This window comes from Ctenopharyngodon idella, chromosome 12, assembly GCF_019924925.1.
Source record: "Ctenopharyngodon idella isolate HZGC_01 chromosome 12, HZGC01, whole genome shotgun sequence".
NCBI classification, from domain to species: Eukaryota; Metazoa; Chordata; class Actinopteri; order Cypriniformes; family Xenocyprididae; genus Ctenopharyngodon; species Ctenopharyngodon idella.
Window position 1 is genome coordinate 27,863,719 of NC_067231.1, and position 26,044 is coordinate 27,889,762.

Consider the following 26,044-nt stretch of genomic DNA (forward strand, 5'->3'; position numbering starts at 1 on the left):
AAATAATGATCTCATTGTAATAAAAGAACAAAAATTGTACTGTCTTGTAGTTTATGCTCATTTTATGAAAAAAAACATATTAATTACAGTAATGACATTATGTTGAGAGAAATCTGTTATGAAAAGGACAATGCAAAAAAAAAAAAAAGAATTTTATTTTTTTTTCAAAGTCGTAAGTTATTGACTTAAATCAGCAACCGAAATAAATAAATAAATTAGTGCTGTCAACCGATTATATATATACACATACACACACACACACACACACACACTTCGTAAATATATACATGTGTGTGTGTTTCTATATACATAATAAATATACACAGCACACACACACATATCCAAAATAAACTTTTTATTTTGGATGTGATTAATCGTAATTAATCAACTTGTGCTTTAAAAAGGTTATAAGAATCAGTTGAATGAGATGCTGAACAAGGCTGCAGCAAACATTGAAACTGATGAATATTTGATGAAACTTCATATAGATGCAGTTTTCCAGTCTGACATCAATAGCTACTCAATCGTATCATAATAATTTCATTTTTGTCATATTTCTCATCATATTTATTGCAGTCTAAAGCCCTGTCTAGCGGATCTCCAGCTATAAGACGTGTGCGGTCGGGTTTGGCATGAATTCATGAACACCAGGAGCAGGTTAAGTCTGTGAGTGAGAACCAAAGTAAATCAGATCAGACTCTCCTCATTAGTGTCTTTCACAGAGGTCTGTGGTGTCAGGTGCTCTGAACGTTCAGGTAGTTAAGAGACCGAGATCCTCTCCTCAGACGGGCCTGAGAGACACCATCATATACTTCACCCGCAGACAACAAGCTAATCACCAGAGCTGAACTTAATTTAGCCTGAGTCATTACTCAACATGTCCTCCATCTCCCTAAATCAGCACCGCTGCCCATTCCACTTCCTGCCTGCCTCAAACACATCCTCCATCCGTCAGGAAACAAGGGCACTTCAGTTTGATAAAGGTGTGGCATTTCAGATCGGCCCATTAAATCAAACTGTCACATTTCTTAGCCTTAACTGCAGCTTATTGGCTGGGAAACCGATTTTACGAAGGAGGAAATAAAACAAAGTTTGAGTATATGTTGGATACGCCGTCATTTATTATTTTTTGCCACTTATTATAATATAATATAATATAATATAATATAATATAATATATTTCTTAATGGCCACCAATGGAAATTATGCTCTTAGTATTTACTGCTAAAGCTAGTTTGGGTGCGATACGCTTAACTCAAATTTAGGATGAAAAAAATAAAACATGAGATATGAATGTGAAGGAAGAACGTACTGGTTGAAGAGAACCCGGGACCTCACGATGAATTTGAAGATGTAATCCAAAGCCTTCAGAGCTTTCAGCAGCTGCTCCGCGAGCTTCTCCGCATTATCCACATAATTCTTCAGGACTTTTGTCAGCTTTCTGAAAAATATCCACACACACAGTGTTACAAATAAAAACAAAGCACTCACTAACACAGAGACAGCAGCATGAAAGCATTCCTTCAGTTCCTACTCACGTGTAAGCAAGGGTGGCGCTGAAGTGCTTGCGGATGTAGGTCTCCAGAACCGGATTGAAATGATGGAACTTCCTGTCTGCGATCAGTCCAATTATGAAGACCTTTCAGAACCAGAAGAAGAAAGGTTTGTATATATTAAAAAAAAACATGCATATTAAAACATTAATATTAAATATTTGAAAAATAACTATTAGCATTAATATAAATTAATTATTCTTAAATATTTAAAAAAATGAATGTTTAGTAGAAGTACTGTTATATATATATATATATATATATATATATATAGCCTTTCAAAACTAAAATATTAAATGTTAGGGTGTTAATAATACTAATAATATCTCTTCTAATAACAGCGCTTTGTTATCATTATCAATTATAAAAGTTGGGTTTACTAATCAAATGTGATATTTAAAACAAAATCCCAAAAATAGCATCCATACTTTATTTGAGTTTGTGCATATTTGAAGCACAGACCATGACAATCTTACCAGAGCATCAAACACAAGAGTATCAAATGTTTCACTGTCCGAGTTCTCCATCATAATGTTGAAGAGGGCGTCCAAAGTATCCTGCAGAAACTGAACACACACAGGGAGAGATTACAAAACGAAATTGACCGTCACAGTATGGCGTGTGTCTGTGTTTCTGTGATTTTAAAAGCTCTGGAACATTTACTGAAAGAGAGGAAATGTGAAAAGCTGTCAGCTTCATAGACTTTCAATCTAAACCACATGCTGTCCACTTTAATGTCTGCTGTCATTCAGTTGATGCTCAATGACAATCGACCAAGGACATCACGGCAGGAAGAGAATTACAGCTCCGATCGAGCTATACAGGCGCCTATATGTGCCTACAATTCAAACACTCAAACAACACATTCATTCACTCTGATCGCTTTCTTTTCACTGAATGCATCATCATTTTATCCAAGTTATATCTATATTATTTCTCAAAGTCATAGAGCATTTAGAAAATGGCATGTTCTCAGTCTAACAGTCATAATAAATCAAGGTTATACTTTAAAAAAAAAATTATATAGCTGTGACTGGTTCTCTGTCCATATGAGTAGCTGGATTATTATATTAATTCAATAAAAATGAGAAAATACTAGATGGACAAAGATACAAACGGGGATAAAAATGCAATTAAATAAATAAATAAATATTTAACTGACTGCACGATGCAAGCAAATCACGATACCAACCAAAAGTGACGATTGTCTGAATTCAAAAAACTATATATTTGAACCATTGAGACCCCTGACACAAAGCAAAAATGAGTGGAAAAACACCACTAATGCACAAAACCTTTATAATATTTGTTATTTCATGTACTTTGCCTGAGAACAAAATATATAAGCAAGAAATGTGTATTATATGGCATTATGAAAACAGGTTTCTAGAAAGTGTTATCAGGGATCTTTTTATAAGCACGATGTAAACACAATCGCACAGACACTGCAGTAACATATTCAGTGTGAAAACATTTCAATGCTGAAATTCTCTGAGCACGAGTGTTTGTGTTTTTAGAGCAGTGTTTGGCACATCTGCTGCATGGCCTTTAGTTACAATCACTGCAAAGAGAGGAAGAATGTGCCCTTGAGGGGAATAAATAAATGCTCACACTAACAGCACTGAAGGTGCCGCATATATTCAGGACAGAACAAGTCGCAACAGATGCAGGACGTCGAAGGTCTATAATGCTCATAAATCTGTCTTCAGTCTGAGATGAGATTCGGCATGTTAAAGATGCCACCGATCACATAAGGTGTACACATAAATCAGAAAGCAATCAAAAAAAAAAAAAAAGTGCAGGGGATGGAGGAAGAGAGAGAGCATTATTCTAATGAAAAGGACAGAGAGACGCTTCACGGTGCAGGTAACAGATGATATTATAACATGAACACACTCTCATAAGGTTCTTTGGTAACACTTTACAATAAGGTCTCATTTATTAACATTAGTTAATGTATTCATTAACATGAACTAACAATGAGCAATACATTTGTTTATTTATTAATCTATGTTAACAGTTAAAAATAACTAATTAGTTATTAGTTAACTGCATTAACTAATGTTAACAAATACAACTTATAAGTAAATGTATAGGTAAAGTTATAAGTAAAATTCAACAATATCTAGTGATGGGCGATTTCAAAACACTGCTTCATGAAGCTTCGAAGCTTTACGAATCTTTTGTTTCGAATCAGTGGCTCGGAGCGTGTATCAAACTGCCAAAGTCATGTAAACCACTGAAATTTCAAAATGTTTCGAAACACTTATGACATAACGAAGCCTTGTTTACTGAAATCACGTGACTGGCAGTTTGATACACACTCCGAACCACTGATTCGAAACAAAAGATTCGTAAAGCTTCATGAAGCAGTGTTTTGAAATCGCCCATCACTAGATATTGTTAAATAAAGTCGTTATTTTGTTTTTTTGGCGCACAAAGAGTATTCTTGTCGCTTCATAACATTAAGGTTGAACCACTGTAGTCACATGAACTGTGTTTATTATCTTGCTGTCAATGGAGGCAAAGGTAACAGAGAAAATTAATCACTGCTGTTGACTAAAAGAACTTTTGTAGCTTTAATAATCATTATCTATATTTAATTTAGGCTATAAAATTATGCAGTGCAGACTGTTTGGTTAGTTATTCAATTTCTGTATTTTTCCTCTCTGTTAGACATAGGAAGGGCACAGGTAAATATGACATTTATTATGGGTTTATGTGAGGATTGTTATAAGTTCACTTAAATTAAAAGTTGTTATATTTTTGAAGCCTAATAGATGTAAAAAATGATATAGCTTTCAATTACACTGTAATGTTGAATGGCTATAATTCATGTTTAAAATTGGGGAAAAAAATTAATTTCATCGAGACATCAGTAGCAGTATTAGTATCAGGGATACTGGCCTTCATTCATAAAAAGATGCCATTAAACCAGTATTTAAAATATACTGTCTTCATGTTGTTTCTTTGTGCTGTTTTAATTGAGAGATTAACTGTAAAATTATTACATTATAAAATATATTAAAAATGTATAAAAACTTAAGTGTTTTTAATTGCGATTCATTGTGATTAACCTCAGAAAAAAACTGTGATTAATCGAGTTTTTTTTTTTAATCGATTGACAGCACTAAAATAAATATTATATAAATATTATATAAATATTATATATATATATATATATATATATATATATATATATATATATATATATATATATATATATATATATATATATATATATTATATTATACACACATACATACATATACACATACACACACACACACACAGATCACACGTGGCAGTTCATTTATTGGCCAGAAACAAAGTGAATAATTCACCACAGAGAATGAGAGAAAGAAAGACTTCCCCCTTAATGTTTCCAGCAGGCGTCCCACTCAACATGATTATGTACTTTCCTCACGCTGTGTGCTAAAACACCTTCCTATAACTGCCAAGTTTGAAATTGAATTTCTGCGGACAGTGCAGACATGCCGCATTAAAGCTGTGAGGACAACATAATAATGCTGCGCAATCGTCTTTGTGCTCCTGACAGGAGTTTCTTCAAAATCTACCCAATGGCATGGATCACTCACTTCACTGTAAATGCACTGAAGAAAACATCTGTGGGAATGATTCAAGGGCACTGCAACATTTAAAGAAAAAACTTTTATGCCTGGTTTAATTATTGTCTGCCATTTGAAGGATGAAACCTTCTGCCAAAACATCCTAAGAGGACAAGGAAATTTGGGAAAACATTATTAAAAACAAATAAATAAAATAATGATTTTTTATTTATATATATATATATATATATATATATATATATATATATATATATATATATATATATATATATATATATATATGCTACCTAATGAAATGCCTAATGTAAACCAACTTAACTTTAGTGTAAAGCATTACCAAATGAAAATAAACCAGCGATCTGCAGTCTGAAACACCTGCCACTATCGTTCTGGCTGGACGTTTTATATTTATGTGGTAGAGACATGGCAGAAAGGCTGCAAAATATGTTACAGGGAGGTTAAGGGGACATTTACAGCACAGAACATCTCTGCCTCCATCTTTCTCTCTAAGCCGCTGACAGCTCGGGTGTGTTTGCCTTAACAGCGGCAAGAGAAATCACAATGCCTTCAGGAGCAAACTGGCATACAAAACACATGATCCGTGAGGAAAAAGTCATAGAAATCAACAGAGCTCTGTCTTATTTTAGAGGGGTTTTAAATTATAATCTACATAAACTTAGCCATGTGAATATAACACTCTAAACGGTTTATATTATTTAAGTACCATTTATTAACAAAATTCTAACAATAACCAGTCAGTAAATAGGTTGATATAAATCTCACAAGCCATAAGGTTAGTACCAGGGTTAATCCAACAAACTGTTTATTTGAAATTATTTTGAATGATCTAAAAATTATTTTTATTTTATTTTATTCATTTTTATTTTATTTATCTTTTATTTATTCTTTTATTTTTTATTTTATTGTATATTTTTTATTTTATTTCCAGGTTTAACTTGACTATGAAAATTTTAAGTACAAGACTTGGACCTGATAATGACTTGAGTTGGCAGACTGATTGATTGACTGATTGATTGATTGACTGATTGAGTTCTTCCTCCTCCACTGTGATAAATACACAACCTTAAGAGAGTCACTGTACTGTCAAATACAGCATATTATCCCTGAGTGTATGTATATATATATATATATATATGAATGCATTTTATATATGTTCTTATTTGTATGTTTGTTTTTTATTTGTTTTTGTTTTGCTTTATGCAATGCTTTGGCAATATGTACCTAAATATGTCATGCCAATAAAGCAATATGAATTGAATTGAGTGAGTGAGTGAGTGAGTGAGTGAGTGAGTGAGTGAGTGAGTGAGTGAGTGAGTGAGTGAGTGAGTGAGTGAGTGAGTGAGTGGCTGAGTGAGTGAGTGATTAATTGAGCGAGCGATTAATTGAGCGAGCGATTAATTGAGCGAGCAACTTGATTGAGTGAGTGAGTGGCCAAGTGAGTGAGTGGATTGAGTGAGTGAGTGAGTGAGCGACTTTACGTGAGTGAGCGAGTTAGTGAGCCACTTGAGTGAGCGAGCGACTTGATTGCGTGAGCGAGCGACTTGATTGCGTGAGCGAGCGACTTGATTGCGTGAGCGAGCGACTTGATTGCGTGAGCGAGCGACTTGATTGCGTGAGCGAGCAAGTTTGTGAGAGACTTGTTTGAGTGAGTGACTTGAGTGAGTAAGTGAACGACTTGATTGAATGAGTGAGTGAGCGACTTGATTGAATGAATGAGTGAGTGAGTGAGCGACTTGATTGAAAGAATGAGTGAGTGAGTTAGTAAGCAACTTGACTGAGTGAATGAGTGAGCGCGATATTGAGCGACATGAGTGAGTGAGTGATTAACTGAGTGACTTGATTGAGTGAGTGAGTAGTTGTGTCCCAAATGACGCACTTTACACTATGCACTTCTGCACTACGTACTCATCCATGTATTGTATGAATTTTATAAGTTTATTTTGTCATTAAACATTGGTGTCTGATCAACCCTACCCCTCGACAACGTAATTAAAGCTGCGACAGCTGAGTGCATGAAGTGTCCAACATTCCACGCTTCGTTTTTTTCTGTTAATTTAGTGCATCATCCGGCTATTTAAAGTGCACTTTTTCTTTTTGGAATTTTCTGTGTGAACGCACTACTCGCACTATTTGTACTTAAAAACGTCATAGAATAGTGCATAAGTACGCAAATTGGGACGCACCTAGTGAGTAAGTGACTTGAGTGAGTGAGTGAGTGAGTGAGTGAGTGAGTGAGTGAGTGACTTGATTGAGTGAGTCAAAGTGATAACTGAGACTGATACATGATGCATTCTGGCCCATTCATGAAAGGAACCAGTCCATAAGAATCATTTGTTCAAATCAGACTACAACTGGTCGCACAATATGTTGGTTGTTGTGTGCAAACAGTGAGAAACCTTTGCTATTAATATACTGCATTACTAAAATTTCACAGCCCCAACCATACACCATATTGAAAACACTTTCGGAAATGCAATTTCTATAAATATCTCAGCATTTTTTGTGCTGGTTGCCTTACAAAAAAAAAAAGCTAATAAGCAAAAAGCTTTTGAAGTACAGCAGAGAGTTCATTCATAATTTCATATCACAAATCAAAGCGCAAGTCTCCACAACAACTTCAAACATTTACATTAGTAGCATGTGTTTCTGCATGAATCCAGATGGCAGTCTGAATGAAAGCTGTGAGTTTGTTTTTCTTTCCATCAGATGATTTATACACACCTTGACCACCTCCCCTCCTTCCACTTTCATCAGGTGACGCAGGTTTTGCTGTAGTAAACTAGTGTTGGACCTCCACTTCAGTAGCCCCAGGAGATCAACTACAGGAGAGAAAGGAAAAAAAAGAAAAAAGAAAAAAAAAAAACAGCATTAGTACACTCACCTCTCTAACCTGGACATTAAACATTCATTAGTACATAGAGCCGAAACAGACATCAGACAGCTCTCAGCCTGGCTGATAAAGCCATAAGTCACAACAGGCTGTGGGTAAAATTAATTCTACCTCAGTTAAAGGTTGTTGTTGTTGGTGAAAAAGATAGATGAAAATGGAAATCTGGGCAAATATGAACCTATTAAGCAGTTTATCAATCAGAGTTCATGGACTAGCCAAAGGGAATGACCAGTAATGATTCATGAGGTCACAAAAGCTCTTTAAATGATTCTTAATTTGCCTCTTTCTTTACTGGATGAATCACACGTGAATAAGCTGTTAAAGCGATGATGCACTGGGAAACACTCATGTGGATTGTGCCGCTTGGCACCTGTATGATATGGAGAGTTTCACAGTTCAGATGGTTCCCTTGGGAACTCTCAACACTGTTTCAGTAGCACCCATGGTGATCGTCATGGCAACAGGAGTGACTGACTTTTTAACCTTAAACGAGGAATTCCAGCAAGCATTTGAAAACCAATGTGAAATGACGTAATGTGGCGAGACAAGGCGCTTCCAGGGTTTGAGTATTGAAGGGCCGTCATAGAGAGAGATTGACACAAACCGTGGTCTAAGTATACATCATTTTTCATTGTTATATATACACAAATAATTAAATATATGTAACAAATATTTTACATAATACATCTAAATTATACTTATTATTATAAAGTTTGTAAATAAAACTACAAATAATTGAATTTATATACAACTGCTTTATTAAATATTATTAAATGTTAAATGACAATGAGAGTAAATGTATAATTTAGAAACTTAGATTGCATTTTATTTATAACGCAATTTATATATAAAATATTCTATTTATAAATTGTATACAAGACGAAAACTATTAATACAATTACTCAACCATTATGTAAATCTATAAATATTTTTTATTACAAAAACTAAAAATAAATCAAAAAGGAAGCCTACATTTAACATTGTCTTGGCCAAATAATATTTAATATCAAGTCAGTTCAATGCAGAGTCAACCGGTCGTTATCACATAATAATTAAACCCTAACAGGTAATCAGGACCCTAACACAAACGGTTTCCTGGGATAATGATCAATTATGTGGTTAAAAATTAATTAAACAAATATATTTGAGCACAGTATGCCAAAATTGCCCAATCAGAATCAAGTACTCCAGTGTGCTGCATAATAAAATAAGAAAGAGGATGTGAGAAGAAGAACAGCAGAGACTGTGATTTCATATCATCATATCACATCAGCAGGAAGTGTGGCTGTGGGGGAGACGTTTCAGAGAGTTAAAGATCCCAACATTTACAACCCCAGCCTGTGGGTTTAATAAAAACAACTTCAGAGAAAGAGAGAGAATCAGAGACAGAAAGAGCTGTCAGGCCATGGGAAAGGAGAGCGGTGCTGCCATTCTTTATTAAAAACGACTCATCCCTCGCTCTTACTGGTAAAGAGAGGTTTCTGTGTTCAGATTGGTCTTCAGTCATCTAGAACATGTACTTCACAAAACAGGATGCAAAAAAGAAAGAGTCAAACAGACACTCTGAAACACGTTCACCAGCGTTGCAGCAGTTTAAATTGATTTCTACCTGCAATGATGATACAGAAACCTATGGAAGCTTGTTTCCGCCACAAAATAAAAAAATAAGACAATTGCAACTTTTTCTCACAATTGCAAGTTTACGAGATAAACTAGAATTGCCAGAAAAAAAGTCAGAATTGCAAGTTATCATCTCGCAATTCTGACTTCTTTTCTCAGAATTGAGATATAAACTCGCAATTCTGAGGGGAATAAAGACTGAATTACAAGTTTATATCACGCAATTCTGAGAAAAAAGTCAATCTTTTAAATTTTTTATTCAGAGGCGGAAACAAGCTTCCATAGAAACAAGAAACAGTTGGTGTAGCAGAACGGTGGGATTCAGTGGCTTGATATGCTAATGTGTGTGTGATTAACAGCCTATATTTTACTTTGTCAACATATAATGTCTCCAGAAAACAAAGTCGGCATTGACAGACAAGGCCTCACAGGGGGAAAAGGGCTTCTGTGGTCTACAACAATAAAAACCTGTGTTTATATGCTAATGTCTTCCGTCTGACGAATCCTTAGTGACCTCATTACCTCGCCTGCTACCTGCCGAACTCAGATTTTTGACAAAGGTCTTCATTAAAGCACCGTCTAAACTGCCCCCGTGGCTCAGGGGTCGCGTAAAACCACACGCTAATAGTCACGCAAGTCGTTAGCACCTCTGTAATCAATTCGCAAGCACGGACTGCCTCATAACACGCTATGTGAGAGGAATTATTTTGTCGTCCGGTGGGGATAAAGATGGCCTATAAACCTCTCAGATCACACATGCACGCTGCATACCGCGAGGCGTATCAATGCTTCACGCCGCTTGTGTCTTCGTGTAGCAGGGGAGCTTTGAAATTAGAGCAGAAAACATCTTGGCATTCTGACGGCAGTCAAGTGTTTGCTAGCTCCGGTTTTAAGTGTCTCAAAGTGTCTCAGAAGCACAAGCTGATTTACATCAAAGATCAGCAACTGTTGTGAAGTGTAATGATAGTGCGCTTATTTCTCACTACTTATTAGAGGGAGAAAAAGAAGAGACTGGGAATGGGAAACATTTTCTAGATCAGTGGTACAAATATCAGTGAAATCTTACTTGTAATTATTTATGAATTAAAAAAAAGGGGACGATATATTTTCGTATGCTTTCCAATTTTTTATTGTTATTATTATTAGTAGTAGTAGTAGTAGTAGTAGTAGTATTGTTATATGTCATCTATGATGGGTTTGGTTTGCATCCCTGCATTTATTTCAGGGATATTAACTTAAACTAAATCAAAAAACATAATAAAATAAAATAAAATAAAACACAGGACACTAAAAACCGGGACTATCCTTGAAAAACAGGGACATCTGTCCACGCAAAAATGTGCATTACCAGCTTAAACACACCATAAAGAGCTCACCCACCATCTTGGATTCAGCATTTACTCAAGCATGTATTCTAAACGTCAGGACTTCGATTTATAATAAACGCTGCACGTTCTCTCATTCATTTTTCATCCAGTGGTCCGTCTCCTCCTCACACCTGCTCTGGTCTGAAGCACATGCACTAGCCACGGCTATTTCTGATGCCGATTTCACTCCATCTCATCCTTTCACATATATTTTGCAGTCACAGGGCCAGTATGCTCTCTGATGTGACTTCACGCATCTCAATCTTAATGGTTTCATCACTAACGCTTGGCTGCTCTGCATTCCAGCCGCGTTTGACCCTGAATCACTCAGCAGACGCATGTATCTGAATCATGCGTCATTTACAACGTCTATCTGAGGCTGAGACTGAGGCACTATCATTCATTTAAACACGCTCAAAAAATTAATCATGCAACTAAAACTTTCTATGATGGCCCTTCCATAAATTATACCAAAATGGGGTCAGTAAGGTTTTTTTTTTTTAAATAAATTAATAATTTTATTTAGCAAGGATGCAATAAATTGATCAAAAGTGACAGTAAAGACATTTATAATGTTACAAAAGATTTCTATTTTTTTTAATGATAATATTAACACTATTTTTGTAACATTTTAAAACCAAAATGTGTCTGCACCACTAGCATCACTAAATGAATCTGCAAAACTAATGAGGGTTTTTTCTAAACACTCCATTTGTCTGCCACTGGTTGGATAAACATGTAGGCCCGCACCCAAACTCATGCAAATGTTGAATCAGGGACGGTAAAAAATACATATCACATGAATGTCACATTAAGCGAGTCTCATGTTAACTCATGTTAACCGCTCTGATATTCGTCAGACTGATTCAAAATCTGAGTTTCTTTCTGTAAGATTCATTGACAAACGACTCAAATTAATCATTTGCCACTAGAAGACAACTAAATTTAAAATCCATTTATTGTCTTTGCATTTTGTTGTGTTAACCAGCTGGTTTATCACGGTCAAGCTCACAACTCAGATGCAATATAACTTTGTTTGCTATGGCACTGCAGATAAATCGATGAAAGAAACACTGGACTCATTTCTTTCTTTTATTCTGTATCATTTATTTTCATTGACTATACGCTCCCCCATGCAATCTCTATCTCTGATTTTAAGTTCCCGCAGTATTTTAAACTCCCTCATCAGATTTACTACTGCAGTGCTCTCCAGTCATGAACCCGTCCGCCGCACATATTCATGCCTGCCGCTACACCATGAGCAAAGGCTGATGGGTAAGCAGTTTCTGTAAGATTCATAGAGCAACAAACGCATGCTTAAAGAGGAGAGGAGGGAGTAAAGGAGCGATTGCGTCAGGACTGCAGTGGACTTCACTGCATCCTGTATGTGATCCGACTGTAATAATCTTCCCGCATCTGTACTTCCTCACAGCTGCCAATCGGACACATGATGCGTCGTCTTCAAATCACAAAACAAAGATGTTAACGTGTAATCAAAACTTACCCTATTTACTTGCTTGTTAGACATTCCTGATCATTCCTTGTTATTCTAAATGAAAATACTGTTTTTGTAATCTTTCTAAAAATGTACTTAAATACTATTGACTAAATACTTAAATATTAGAGTATATGAGTACATTTTTATAAAGACATACATTTTTTTCCCAGCTGCAACATTTCTCATTTTTATTTAGTTTAAGTTGATGAAAAAAAAAAAAAAAAAAAAAAAAAAAACGGAAATAAACAAATATAAATATTTACAGTCAAACCAAAATTTATTCAGACACCTTGAACATTTCATTCATTAATACAGTTTATTCACTATAGTTTAAAAAAAATGGTAATAAAATATGACAAGATCTCAGAGTTAAATTGTGTCAGAAAAAATGAATCTTAATTCTGTCAGATAACACTTAAGCAAAACATGTCTGAATAATTTTTAGTTCCATGGGATGTGTAGGTTGAGTGAAAGTGGCCATAAGGCCACAAATACAATAAATAGTGCTGACTATATAGTCAGCACTATTTATTGTATTTGAGGCCTTGTGGCCACTTTCACTGATAAATGAGTAGATAAACGAGAGGAAATGATGGGGAGAAAGCAAAGGGAATTGATCGGGAAATGATGCGAGTCGACATGTCTCACCGTTCTGTGTGAGCTTGGTGGAGCACACCAGCGTTGAGATCTGAAACGAGTCTTTGCTGATGGTGAAGCTGCCAAGATTCTGCGTGTTCTTCCCTGACGATGGATTTCTTTCTTCCATCTCCGGTTTGGTGGAGGCCAAGCTCAGGTACATGGTGGAGTCCTCCAATTTCTTGGCTTCTGCCTACAAATAGAGAAACATACACACACACACACACACAAAAAAAAAAAAAAAAAAAAAAAAAAAAAAAAAACATAGTTATGAGTACAACACAACACAACAACCAGCACAAGACTGAAGAATGCCTTCAGTGATTCACAAGAGTTTGTGCTGTTTGGATGAACTAAAATAACAAAACAAAAATACAAAAAAACAATAGATTTTCTTTACTGTACTATATTTGATTTTACTTTTTCCATAGTCAGATTTGCTCAAGCATTCAAAACCAATATCACATCAGTGGTAAAGTGATGATTTGTAGGAGGGATAATTTGCACAGCTCAAGAAAGGATTTGACCAGGCGACATTCTGCATTAATGAAGCTATTTAATATGCAGATGTGAAGAGATTGAATACACGAACAAAGCTTAATTGCATAATGATTACATTGTGATGTGGGGTCAAAGGTTAAAAGAGACAAGCTAGGACAAGCAGCATTAGTACACAACTCACATCTCGGTGTATGTGTGTGCGCTTTGAGATCACTGCATTGTAGAGTGGTGATTGTATTGGTTTCACCTTATAGACGATGAGATCGTGTTCTCCGTCCCTCAGCGTCGTGCCGTCATACCTCATCAGCTTGACAAACGACAGAGCAAAGTTTTTCTCTGATTTATCCTTGCCTGCAGAGAAAGAACATTGCATATTTATTTATTATTATTATTATTATTATTATTAAGTATCAGTAGTTGACCTCTAAACAATGTTACTTTGTTCTTTACATGCATTAAAACGAACACTGCACTAAAAAGAGTCAGGGCAATAAAATAAAACAATTGGAACCATTTTGAACCTGAAATGAACAAACTGGATATGAATCAGACCTGAATCAAAACTGAAACTAAGGAAGGGAGTGGAAGAGAATCATGAAACCGCTTGAGTTAGAGGCCTGCACTCTCACGGGGACCCAGAGTTTGGCATGGGACAAGATTTGATGGGTGAGTGCAAATGCGGGCGATAAGACACTCGTGTGTACGGGTTGCGAGAGAATAAAATGATACCACTCACAGGTCAAAAGGTTTTGTTCAGTGCCGAGTTCTGCACGCTCGCGAACCCTCTCATTATAACAACAGACATTATGAGATTCATTGCACAGTCAGCTTCATTGATTATAACGGACCTTTAGATGAAATTTAGATTAGATTAACTAAAAAGAGTGACAGCTTTTTAGTGATTATAAAGGGAACGCTCTTCTCACGCTTTCTGCCATGCCAAATCACGCATGTAGTAGCCTATACTTGTTGTTTGTGAATGTAGATGCTTTAATAACAAATCATGTATTGGGAACATTTATGCTGGGATGTGTAGGTTGTTGCTAGGCGGCCTAACTTAAAAGTATTTCATGGAAATATCATGGACGTACTGCGGGCGGGAGTGAGAGAAGGTAACATTTTTGAAAAACAAAACACTTGAGTTTGAATCTGCTTATTTTGACTTGTTAGGGCCCGAGCACCGATGGTGTGAGGACCCTATTTTAATTGCTCAGTCAATTATTCTTTTTCTCCAAAATGAATCGCATTTTTGAGGGCCTAAACATGCTCGAAAACTCATGAAACTTTGCACATGCATCAGAAGTGGTGAAAATATATGTCTGAAATGGGTTTCAGAATTAGGTGTGGCAAAATGGCTCAATAGCACCACCTACAAAATTTCAATTAAGGGCCCTTCGCATTACGTTTCACGTACAAGTATGAAATTCGGTAGACAGATGTAACAGCCCAATACCTACAAAAATGTCCCTGGGAGCAAAATCTGAAAACCCAACAGGAAGTGAGATATTTTGAATTTTCTCTGCACAATTTTTGCTGTTTTTGGCATTTCCAGACGTTGTACTTTAACGAACTCCTCCTAGAGCTTTCAACATCATATTTGGTCAGTCTAATCTAAAGGACCTTGCGACATTAAATTGCGAAGTTCTTGAGTTTTCGCTGAAGGGAGTGTCCGTGGCGGCCTGACAAAGTTCGATGTTTCGCCATGAAACAGGAAGTTATTGTAACTCAGGCATACAATGTCCGATCTGCCCCAAACTTCACGTTTTATAAGACATCTACATGGCAATATTCAGTTAGTCATAGCGCCACCTGCTGGCAACAGGAAACGGCATGCTTTGCACTGTAATTCACTCCCAGAAACACATTTGTATATGCCACGGAGTACCAAACATACTAGAAACACGTTAAATCATGCAACACTTGGCTAAGTGCTAATGTATGCGATTAACGCCATGAAACAGGAAGTTGTTGTAACTCAGGCATACAATGCCCAATCTGCCCCAAACTTCACACGCTTGATAAGAGTCCTGGCCTGAACACATGTCCATGCCCATATTCAGTTATAGTAATAGCGCCACTTGCAACAGGAATGATGATGCACTACTAACAACATACTAACATATGCAATTGAGTCCTAAACATGCTAGAAACATTCTAAATCATGCTAGCAACACTTAGCTGAGTGCTAAAGCAAGCTATTATCGTCATGAAAGAGGAAGTTGTTGTAACTCAAACATACAATGTCCAATCTGTCCCAAACTTCATGTTTGATAAGTGCCCTGACCTGAACACATCTACACACCAAAATTTAGTTATAGTCATAGCGCCGCCAGTTGGTAGCATGAGGAAGCATGGCAAATACAAATGACTTTGACATAGTCCTCCTATATTTACATACTTAAATACATATTGCCCACCTCTGTTTTCCTACAGCCACCGTGTGGCGGTGGCATGGGTGCGAGGGCCCTTTCATCGCTGCTTGCAGCTTTAATTGCTTTTACTCTTTTCATAACATCGACAGCTGTATCAAACATACTGGTCTAGATCAGAGTGGCTCTAACTGTATCTAGCATATTTCAGTCAGACAACACCACTGAGAGCCTGTGTGCTTCATCAAGAGATTCAGTAGTCTCTCTCTGAAACTGACAGAAAATAAACATCCCTGAGATACTTCACTCCAAATGGAAATGTCAACATCAACCTATGAAAAAACCACACAAACACTTGAACCTCCAAACTCAAAATCGTCTGCATCCGTACCAACACAGTACCTGCTGACAGAGAGTAGGAAATGTTGAAAGGTCATGAGATGACCACCACCATCATCATCATCACTGCAGTGCCAAGACAAAAGGATTGAGGGAAGCAGGTCTTTACACCGCAGAAAGCCTCTGGCGGTAACAGACAGAATCAACCAGGAGGAGATGAGATTTTATGTTTTTACGTTCAAAATTTAATCAGAAAGAAAGAGACAGACAGGCAGACATGTGGGGTACGACAGGGATGAAGATCCCGACAACTGATTCTCCCTGACATTTGACTGCCTGTCAGCATCAATCTGTTTGAGGAAACAGATTTTAATGCCAGTATTTAAAAGCTCAGATGATAACGGAAATCCCTATTTCAAAGTACAACTGACCATTAAAACTCTTTCAATTGGACTGAACTAAATAACTAAATATGAACGAAATGAACTGAATCTGATCTGATCTGAATTCAGTCTGAAATTAATGCCAGCATTTCAACCCTTGTTAATCATGTAAATCCAATTAACTATAACTGAACTAAATCTGAATTGGTCTAAAATAATTCATCTGAACTGGATATGAACAGAAATGAAACAGATGTTTTGATGTTTTTGAAAGAAGTCTCTTTTGCACACCAAGGCTGCATTTATTTGATCAAAAATACAATAAAAACAGTAATATTGTGAAATATTACAATTTAAAATAATAATTTTCTATTTGAATACATTTTAAAATGTAATTTATTTCTGTGACCAAAGCTGAATTTTCAGCATCATTACTCCAGTCTTCAGTGTCACATGATCCTTCAGAAATCATTCTAATACGCTGATTTTATGCTGAAGAAACATTTCTGATTTTTTTCAATGTTGAAAACAGTTGTGCTGCTTCATATTTTTGTGGAAACCTTGATACATTTTATTCAGGATTTTTTAATAAACAAAAAGTTTAAAAAATAATAATAATAATTTATTTGAAATTCATTAGAAATGCCTTTAATGTCAAAAAAAATCTTCAAACTTATACTTTTGAACAGTAGTGTAAATCAGTATTAGTTACACTAACTCAGTCCAGACCTGCCATAAAAATAAACTACAGAATGACAACTTGTTTAAAATGTGGCAATTCAGCACTTCTAGACAACAGCTGTGCTGAGATCAGCAGTCGATGTGGGAAACTTTGAGACCCTCATGTCATAGTGTTTATTCTCAGATCAGCTGATGAGACGTTTATTTGCTCCAGATTGTCTGTTTGCACTAACGTTAAATGATTTGTTTTATATCCTCCGCCCAGAGCTTGGCAACCAGTGCCCGACAACAAAACCCCACCCCTCTCATCCTGGCACTGCCGTGGCAACATGTGGTGGGCAGATGGAGAGAAGCGGCTGCCAGGATAAGGTTGAACACGCACTGCTAAGTGTGATGACCGCAGCCGTACGCCAGACGCCCCTTAGCCCATAAACAACCTTCCAGGCTTCTCAAACATGCTCGTATTCACTGCCAATATGAATATCTCAGCAAAACACACAAACAAACAGCTAGAAAACAACTTCAGAACTGTGCAATAAACCAGATTTTAACATCTTATGAAGAGATTATGAGTGGCATTTGTCCATGCTAAACTCATCACTTGGGTGTTCTGGGTGGTTGCCATGATGTTTCATGCGGTTGATTAGGTATTCAAAATATAGTGCGCTGGTATGTGGTTGCTAAGGAATTCTGGGTGGTTGCTTGGGCTCTGGTATGTTGTTACTAAGTTTTTTTTTTTTTTTTTTTAAAACCAATATTTACCACTAAAAAGTTAAGCAAAAACTAAAAGAAAGATCAGTGTATATTGACAGTATAATGGGCACATAAAGAAATTATTAATAGACTAATGTTCAAGCAACTACATAGCTTCGCTAAATTCATTAATTGAATTGAATTGAATTTTTTATTTAATTTTTTATTTTATTTTTAGTCTCTAGCTGTTTACCAATTAAAAACAATTAAAAAAAATGCCTATTGGTTTTCAGATACCTGAAATAATTAGTAACGGTATTAAACATAAATAAATAAAATGAAATATTAAATAAAATAAAATGAAATACAAATACAAAATACAAAACAAAATGCAAAATAAAAAATAAAAATTAAATTAAATTAAATTAAATTAAAAAATAAAATCTAAAATAAAAAAATCTAAAATAAAAAAAATAAAATAGAATATAGAATATAAAAAATAAAAAAATAAAATATGGATTTAAAGTGTAGCTATGCAGTTGCTTGAGCATTCTGGGTAGTTGTCAGGTTGATCTATGCAGTTGCTGCTGTGTTCAGAATGTTTTTAGTGAATTCTGATTGGTTGCTAGGATGATTTTGAGGTATAATTCCATGTCTGTAGAAAAAACGCTAAGAGCTGAGCCGTGCATCAGTCTAAACTCTGGAATCTGGTGTTCAAATAACTAATCCTACATATGAGCAACAGTAAAGCCAAGCACCATTAATGCACACTTAACAGCCTATTCAATAATAGCAGACACATTCAGATGCAAATGGCTCTGTCATAGTCAAAAGTTATTTTTATAACCCACTGAGATATGAAGAAAAAGAAAGCTAGAGAATATTTAAAGAGGTGTGAAGCACGACACCACCAGCGGAAAGTGCTGCTGTCTAGCACATGCTGTGACCTCAAGCACACTTCAGCATTACTAGAGTGAATTTCCAGGCAGCAGGTAAACCACACGCTGGTTAAACAGCTCCAAAAGCGCTAGCATATAAACTCTGCAGTGTGAACGTGTGCTAAACTCACAGTCCTGAGACGATCTGTGTTTGAATGTGAACCGCAGGTGACTCCTGTTGACGTCTTCAATTGGGATCGCGACCTGCAACAAAGAATATCACAAACAAGATGGATCTCACACATACATAAGATGAGCTCAGGAAGAGACTAAGACATGGGGGGAAAGAAACCTTAAAGGTCTTGAATATTAATAAAAGACAAATGTGGATCAAAAGAGTCACTTAAGCAGGGTGTGACCTTTACGTTGAACTTTAATCTTCATTATTCAAACTCTCTTTATTTTTAAGATTTTAAACATTTAAAAGGGCCAAATCATGCATTTTGTTCCCCTTTGAGGTGCAATTATAATGTTAATATACATATTTTGTGCATTTATTAACCTGCACTAAAGCTAGTGAAAAACATGGACTCTAAATTGCACACCTAAAAATTCCCAGAATACATTTGTTCTGAGCATGCTGACACTTGGGCGAGTCAAATGAATTAATCTTCTCTTATTTTAGTACACATTAGATCTGACAGTATAAGTGACGCTCACCTTGAAGGTTTCAAACCAGCGTGGCTGTTTGACCTGGTAGTAGATGACCGATTTGTACTCCAGAATGCCTTCATCTCCAGCACCAGGGAAGATCACGTTCTAGATGGCAAAGAAGAAAACCCAAAGTAGAGTGCATTTAGTTTTACATTTCTTGGTTTTTAGATTATATTAAAAACAGCTGTTAAAAAGAGGAGGAACCCAAGGCCATTATGATAATCACTTTGTCACTGTGCATTCACACCGGTCAGTAAAAAAACAATTTGTTGCACAGAATTTAATTTAATCTGACTCCCTGCCAAGTTCAGAAGCTAACTGAGATCAGAAGTGACAGATCCGAGATATGAAATATTAAAAAACAAGCTTTATTCCACCTGCTGGAGAACATAAGGTGCCCATATGCTCTGAGGAGCAAAAAAAAACTGCATGCTTTATTTTATTTTTTATTTCTTACCATTGCACACAGTGAGGGTCATGCATTTAACACACACACAGTCACACATCTAGCCTGTCAAAGCCTGACAAACACACACACCACACACACATGCTACAGCTGACAGGCACCAATTATGAGCAATAAGTGACCAGCCGCTCTACAGGCGCAGGGCGAGACAGACTGGCTGTTTGTGAAAAAGAAAGACTATGTGGGCAGTAAAAAAGCACAAAGCAGGGGTGGAAGGTGTGAAATAAACAAACAAAAAAAGGCAAGAAGTAAAAAAAGCAACAAAAGAAACAAAATGTCCTAGAGTAACAGCTTTGGTCATGGTCACCAATGATTTGTTAATAGCTTCAGATTCTGGTTCTCTCTCCATCCTTATCCTTCTTGATCTAAGTGCCGCTTTTGATACTGTCAATCACAACCTTTTACTCAACCATCTTGAAACTGTCTTTGATTTTTCTGAGACTGTTAGAACCTGGTTTAAATCTCTGATCGCCACCAGTTTGTTTTTATGAGTGGTTCCAGGTCTGAGATTGGCTCTGTCCCTACTGGTGTCCCCCAGGGTTCAATTTTAGGCCCCTTACTTTTTAGTATTTACAGTATATATTTCTTCTTGGATTGCTCTTAAGATCTTAAAATATATCTATATTTATTATATCAAGTAGTTGCACGTCAAAAGGGAAAAAAGCTCAGTTTAAAAAGTTTATTATATACATATATTGCTTAGAAATATTTAAATCTCTTTCAGCGTGATATGCAACTATGCTTTACATAGACAAGGTTAGTCAGTGATTTTATGTTTATCTCTTGTCTCTTTTATTAAATTATGTATTCATTAAATTTTTCATTAAAAAAAGTAATCAACATCAACAGTAATCAAAATTATCCCTAAAAAATATTGTCGACTGAGTTTCAGCAATATTGAATCTGGATCATTGATTACAATGCATGTCACACACACCGACTACATTACCTCGAGTTTCTTTCCATCTTCATCATGTACAGACATGGTGACCTCCACGTTCTTGGGTGTTGTCTTACTGCCTTTATCAAAATCCCCCTGAACCAGCGTCACGTAAATGTCATTACGAACATCACCTGCAAAAACATGCAGGTCGTTTATTAACAAAATATATGCTCTACAGCTAAAAACACCCAGTTTGGAATACAGATCATAGCCTTTTGTATGAAAATGCACAAAAGTAGCTAAAACTAGTGGTACTTGTGCATTTAAAGGTCATCATTAGGGTGTTTGCTTACTCTTATTTTATACTTGAGTAAAATTAAACTAAATTAGTTTTTTTTTTTTCACTATTCCCACCGATCAATTTGAACAGGCAGTTTTTGCTGCTTTACCTTTAAGTCTTCTAAAAGTAAATGTTGTGATTTGCTAATTTCTGCATGTGAAATGAGTATCAACAACAGCAAAAAAAATCTGAAAACTCAGAGAGGGATAATAACGTCAATGTTGTTGATATGTAAATGTGGTTAGACATATGCTAATGTGCATCATGACGAGTTCTTTAAGAAGTCACTTCTGCAGCTCAGTTTTCATGAATGGTCTGGGTGGACTTTTCATTGTCAATGTCATATTTTCTCTTATTCAGAAATGTTTTCCATGATCTAACGTAAATATATTCACAGAATCTACGGTTTGATGATGGATACCTGGCATGATGATTTCTGGGAAGCCCATTTTGCGAGCGACTGCGGTGGAACGGTCCACCAGGTGAGGGAAATCTTTACGAATCTGATGAATATCACCTGGAAGCAACTTCAGTGTAACCCACAAACCTGGGGACCAAAGGAAAAGAGTGGAATTAAATGCAAACACACACACACACACTCACACACACACACAGAAACACTTCCTATTTGTGCTAAACAGCTCACAGGAACTTAACTCGTTTTAAAATCTCATTATTAATGAGCTACAAAAAATAATTAAGAACACCGGATTAGTTTAATGGCTGAGAAAACACCCTGCAGGAAGCAGAGTGACTGTTATTTAATGTGTAGGTGCAGAGATTATAGGATTGTGCTGTGAATATTTTATACTAAAACATTAAAGATTAAATTGAGCAATCTGATCAAATAACATGAGCTGTTCAGAATAATGATGAAAAACTACTCTGTGGATGTACTTATAAAACCCTATAAAAGGTCATACTTCACTTGCAATTCAAAAATAAATAAATAAATAATTTATATTTTTCTTAAGACTATTAAGATGTTTTTTGCACTAACATTACTTTAATGACAATTAAAAATATTTCATCCTCAAGATCTCATTACTGTAATGTAAAATAAATCTCATTCCCTACTGAAAAAGTTTAAACTATAAACAAAATATAAATATAAATAAATAAATAAAAGTATAAATTAATATTTTAAGTATTTATGATAGTATTTGTTGTACTGAATTTAAGTTGCTAAATTAAAAATTGCAAAAAATATGATACAAATAAATTAATTTTTAAATTAAGTATACATTAGCATTTGTATAATTAATAAATAAACATTTTAAGTATACATGATAGTATTTGTTGTACTGAATTTAAGTTAAGCTGATTTTAATTACAAAAAATAATTGAAATATATAAAATGTTTAAATTTTAAGTATGCATAGCATATGTAAAATACATAAATGTATCATGCTAGTCGCTGAGGGATCTCAGGAAGGAAGGATTGCATATTTAAGGTGATGGATTGTGATGTGATCTGACACCAGCGCATCCATACAGGCCATGTGTCGTAACATATTCAGTTCCCATTCACCTCAGCATGATCAAATTCTCTTGCTTGATAAACCCCGTTCAACTTCAATTAATTTTGCTCAATAACTTTGTCATTTGTAAGATTCAGGCCTCTTTAGATTGTGAAACTCTCTTGGCAGGAAATCTGACACATAGTTTGATCTTATCTGGGACAGGACCGGTCTCGATCTCCACAGATCCGTTTTTAAAATACCATATTTTTAACTTCTCACACTCACAACTAGGCCACAAAATTAATCTGCAGTTCAATAACACCAGTCAAATAACCATCCTAGCTTTGTTTCAACCAGGAATATTCATTTACCATACATATAATTTTTTACCGGGTCCTGTAGGTTAAGATACGGCATATGAGAAAACCTTGGGTAATGTAGGGACCTATGAAATTTGTTTTATTTTTTCCCAAATTCCATTATTTTCCACTTTAATTATTCATTGATTCAGTTTTAATGGTTACATTAAAATGCAGTATTAAAAAAAATGCCTAATTAATTGAAATCATTAAACTTAACAAAAGTTAAAAGTTTAGGGCCCTGTGAAATCAGTTTTATTTTTTCACAAATTCTGTTTTCAGTTTTTGTTATTACATTTTAGTGGTATAATTAAAACAATAATCAAAACGCATGTTCTAATCAACTGAATTCATTAAACTTTAACAATTTAATAAACATATTTTACAATAACAGAGCATTATGATTTTTTTTTTTTTAGAAATTGTTTTCCGTTTTATTTATTTTTTTATTTTTTTTCAGATTTATGATTTAATACAAATTGATTATCAAAAAGGGTGGTCATCTATATATGTATATAGATTTTTTTTTAATATTTTATATATATATTTATGTATATATGTATATACATAAATACACACACACACACATTATATATAATATATAATATATATATATATATATATATATATATATATATATATATATTATATATATATTATATATATATATATATATATACACACACACCACACACATATATATATATATAAAAGCATAGACTATTATTTTAATTAATCTTTTAAAATGTAAGCAAATTATTAAAGTTCTGCTACACAGAAATCACAGAGCTTTAGCATAATGTTCACTCCAGTGCAGGCTTTTGACCCAGTGACCTTTACCTTGACCTTTGTGATTGACCTCTTTGGCAGCGATGACCTTGTTGATGACGGTCTGGAGGAAGTCGTTCTCGCCCGCCACCCTGGGTGAAAAACGGGAGATGTTCAGCTGCCTGTGGCGAATGGCGTCATCCAACGCTAGCCTGGAGTTCACACGCGACAGGCAACACGCCAACGGAGAGAAGAGAGAAAGAGAGAGAAGGAAGGAAGAGAAAAAGAAGAGAAGAGTAGTAGCCACAGAGAGCCAGGTAAGGGTGGACATGAGCAGAAGGAAAAGAGAGAAGAGATGGATGAAGAAAGCGAGAGGGAGAGAGAGAGAGGGAAGACACCAAACAGTGATACAGATACCATGACAGGGACAAAAGCCATTTTTGTTAGCAAACAGTAATGCGGGATGGGTGACAGGAGAGACACAGAGAGATGCTGTAATTTAAGAGATGACCCTCCATCTCACCCAAACACAGATGAAGCCTGAAGCAAGTTACTCTATAAGTCTATAAGACACATTAGCTCTGGTCCAAAACCTAGTATGCTGCCTATCTAGACTGCATTTTAAAGGCATCAGAGGTGCACGACAGATGCAAAGACTCATCTAAAAGGCAGCAAAGTTATGATACCTTTTAATATGCCTCAAACAAGTAATTATAATAAAAAAAATGCATCCAAGACAGTGGACAGGCTAAATGAATACCGATAATAAATTAAATATGTTTTAAAAATGCATTTGTATTTATATAGGATATAATACAACAAAATAATGACATAATATTAAATATGCATTATATGAATATTATTATTTATAATAAACGCATTCAATTTCATTAAAATATTCCTTTATTATAATTAATGGTATTATTATTATTATTATTATTATTATTATTATTATTATTAAGTAAAATTAATTTAAATCAATAAAAAATTTTATTGTAAGTATTATAAGTATCTGGCGAAAGTATAATAATAATAATGATAATTTATTATAATTTTTTATATTTTATATTGTATATGATATTGTAGAATAATTTTATTCAAATGCATAAAATATATTTATTATAATTACCTGGCTAAAGTATTATTATTATTATTATTATTATTATTATTATGTAAAATTATTTAATTCAAATCAAATTAAATATTTAAAAATGTATTTATTATAAGTATCTGGCAAAAGTATAATAATAATTATAATTATTATTATTACCATTATTTTATTTTTAAATATTTTATATTATATAAAACAAAATAAATTGTTTATATTTTATATATTATATTATGACATTGTAAAATAATTTTATTCAAATTCATAAAAATATATTTATTATAATGACCTGGCTAATGTATTATTATTACTATTATTATTATTATTAAATAATAATGATAAGTCAGTAAATTGACTTGCTATTTGTTGCTGCCATTCCAAATCAGTCACTTACGAGGCTCTGTTTCAGTTAGGATGCTGTCTTAAAAGGTAGCTGTCTATGTAGGCAGCTGAAGACAGCAAAATAGTTCACTAGGTTTTGGAACAGAGCTAATCGGAAGTCACAAATAAGCTGCTACACAAAGCTAAAACCTCCCTAAAGTGAGAGCATCCATTTTAAAACAACAAACTCTTCCATTCCTCTGTGAGTGACCCAGCTAGACTGTGAGAGTGGCAAAGCAGAGAAAGACTGAAGTATAGTCTTATTTAATGACAGAATGAATGAGTGAGTGACTGTGAGGCACGTATGGCTCCCTACAGAATCAGAGTGTGTGTGTAAAGTGTTGTTTTTTAAAGAATAAATACACAGAGCATTGAGATGATACAGCAGAAATCAGGAAAACAGACACAAACAAACTTAAACTCAAATTAACCACAAAATAAAAGGCATGACTACACAATACCTCTTAAACTACCTTATTCACTAACCCGGAGGCGCCGGCGCGATTACTTGCATTTTTTTTTTCCTGATAACAGCGGAAAGAA

At 35.0% G+C, this 26,044-nt stretch overlaps 1 protein-coding gene across 4 annotated transcripts in view; it reads right to left on the minus strand.

Annotated features, from left to right (window-relative positions):
- dock1 (dedicator of cytokinesis 1) overlaps positions 1–26,044 on the minus strand; it is a 245,850-nt gene that overhangs the window by 170,914 nt on the left and 48,892 nt on the right. For 2 of the 4 annotated variants that reach the window (XM_051913758.1, XM_051913757.1), the window contains exons 12-22: positions 24,085–24,164; positions 21,844–21,969; positions 21,149–21,273; positions 19,740–19,838; positions 19,211–19,283; positions 13,924–14,027; positions 13,188–13,368; positions 7,886–7,983; positions 2,030–2,119; positions 1,539–1,639; positions 1,313–1,441 (exon numbers count right to left, since the gene is read on the minus strand). In XM_051913758.1, the coding sequence (XP_051769718.1) occupies positions 1,313–1,441; positions 1,539–1,639; positions 2,030–2,119; positions 7,886–7,983; positions 13,188–13,368; positions 13,924–14,027; positions 19,211–19,283; positions 19,740–19,838; positions 21,149–21,273; positions 21,844–21,969; positions 24,085–24,164 (1,206 nt within the window). Of the gene's footprint in view, positions 1–1,312; positions 1,442–1,538; positions 1,640–2,029; positions 2,120–7,885; positions 7,984–13,187; positions 13,369–13,923; positions 14,028–19,210; positions 19,284–19,739; positions 19,839–21,148; positions 21,274–21,843; positions 21,970–24,084; positions 24,225–26,044 lie in introns of all 4 variants that reach the window. The other 2 variants (XM_051913756.1, XM_051913754.1) reach the window with 1 other exon arrangement.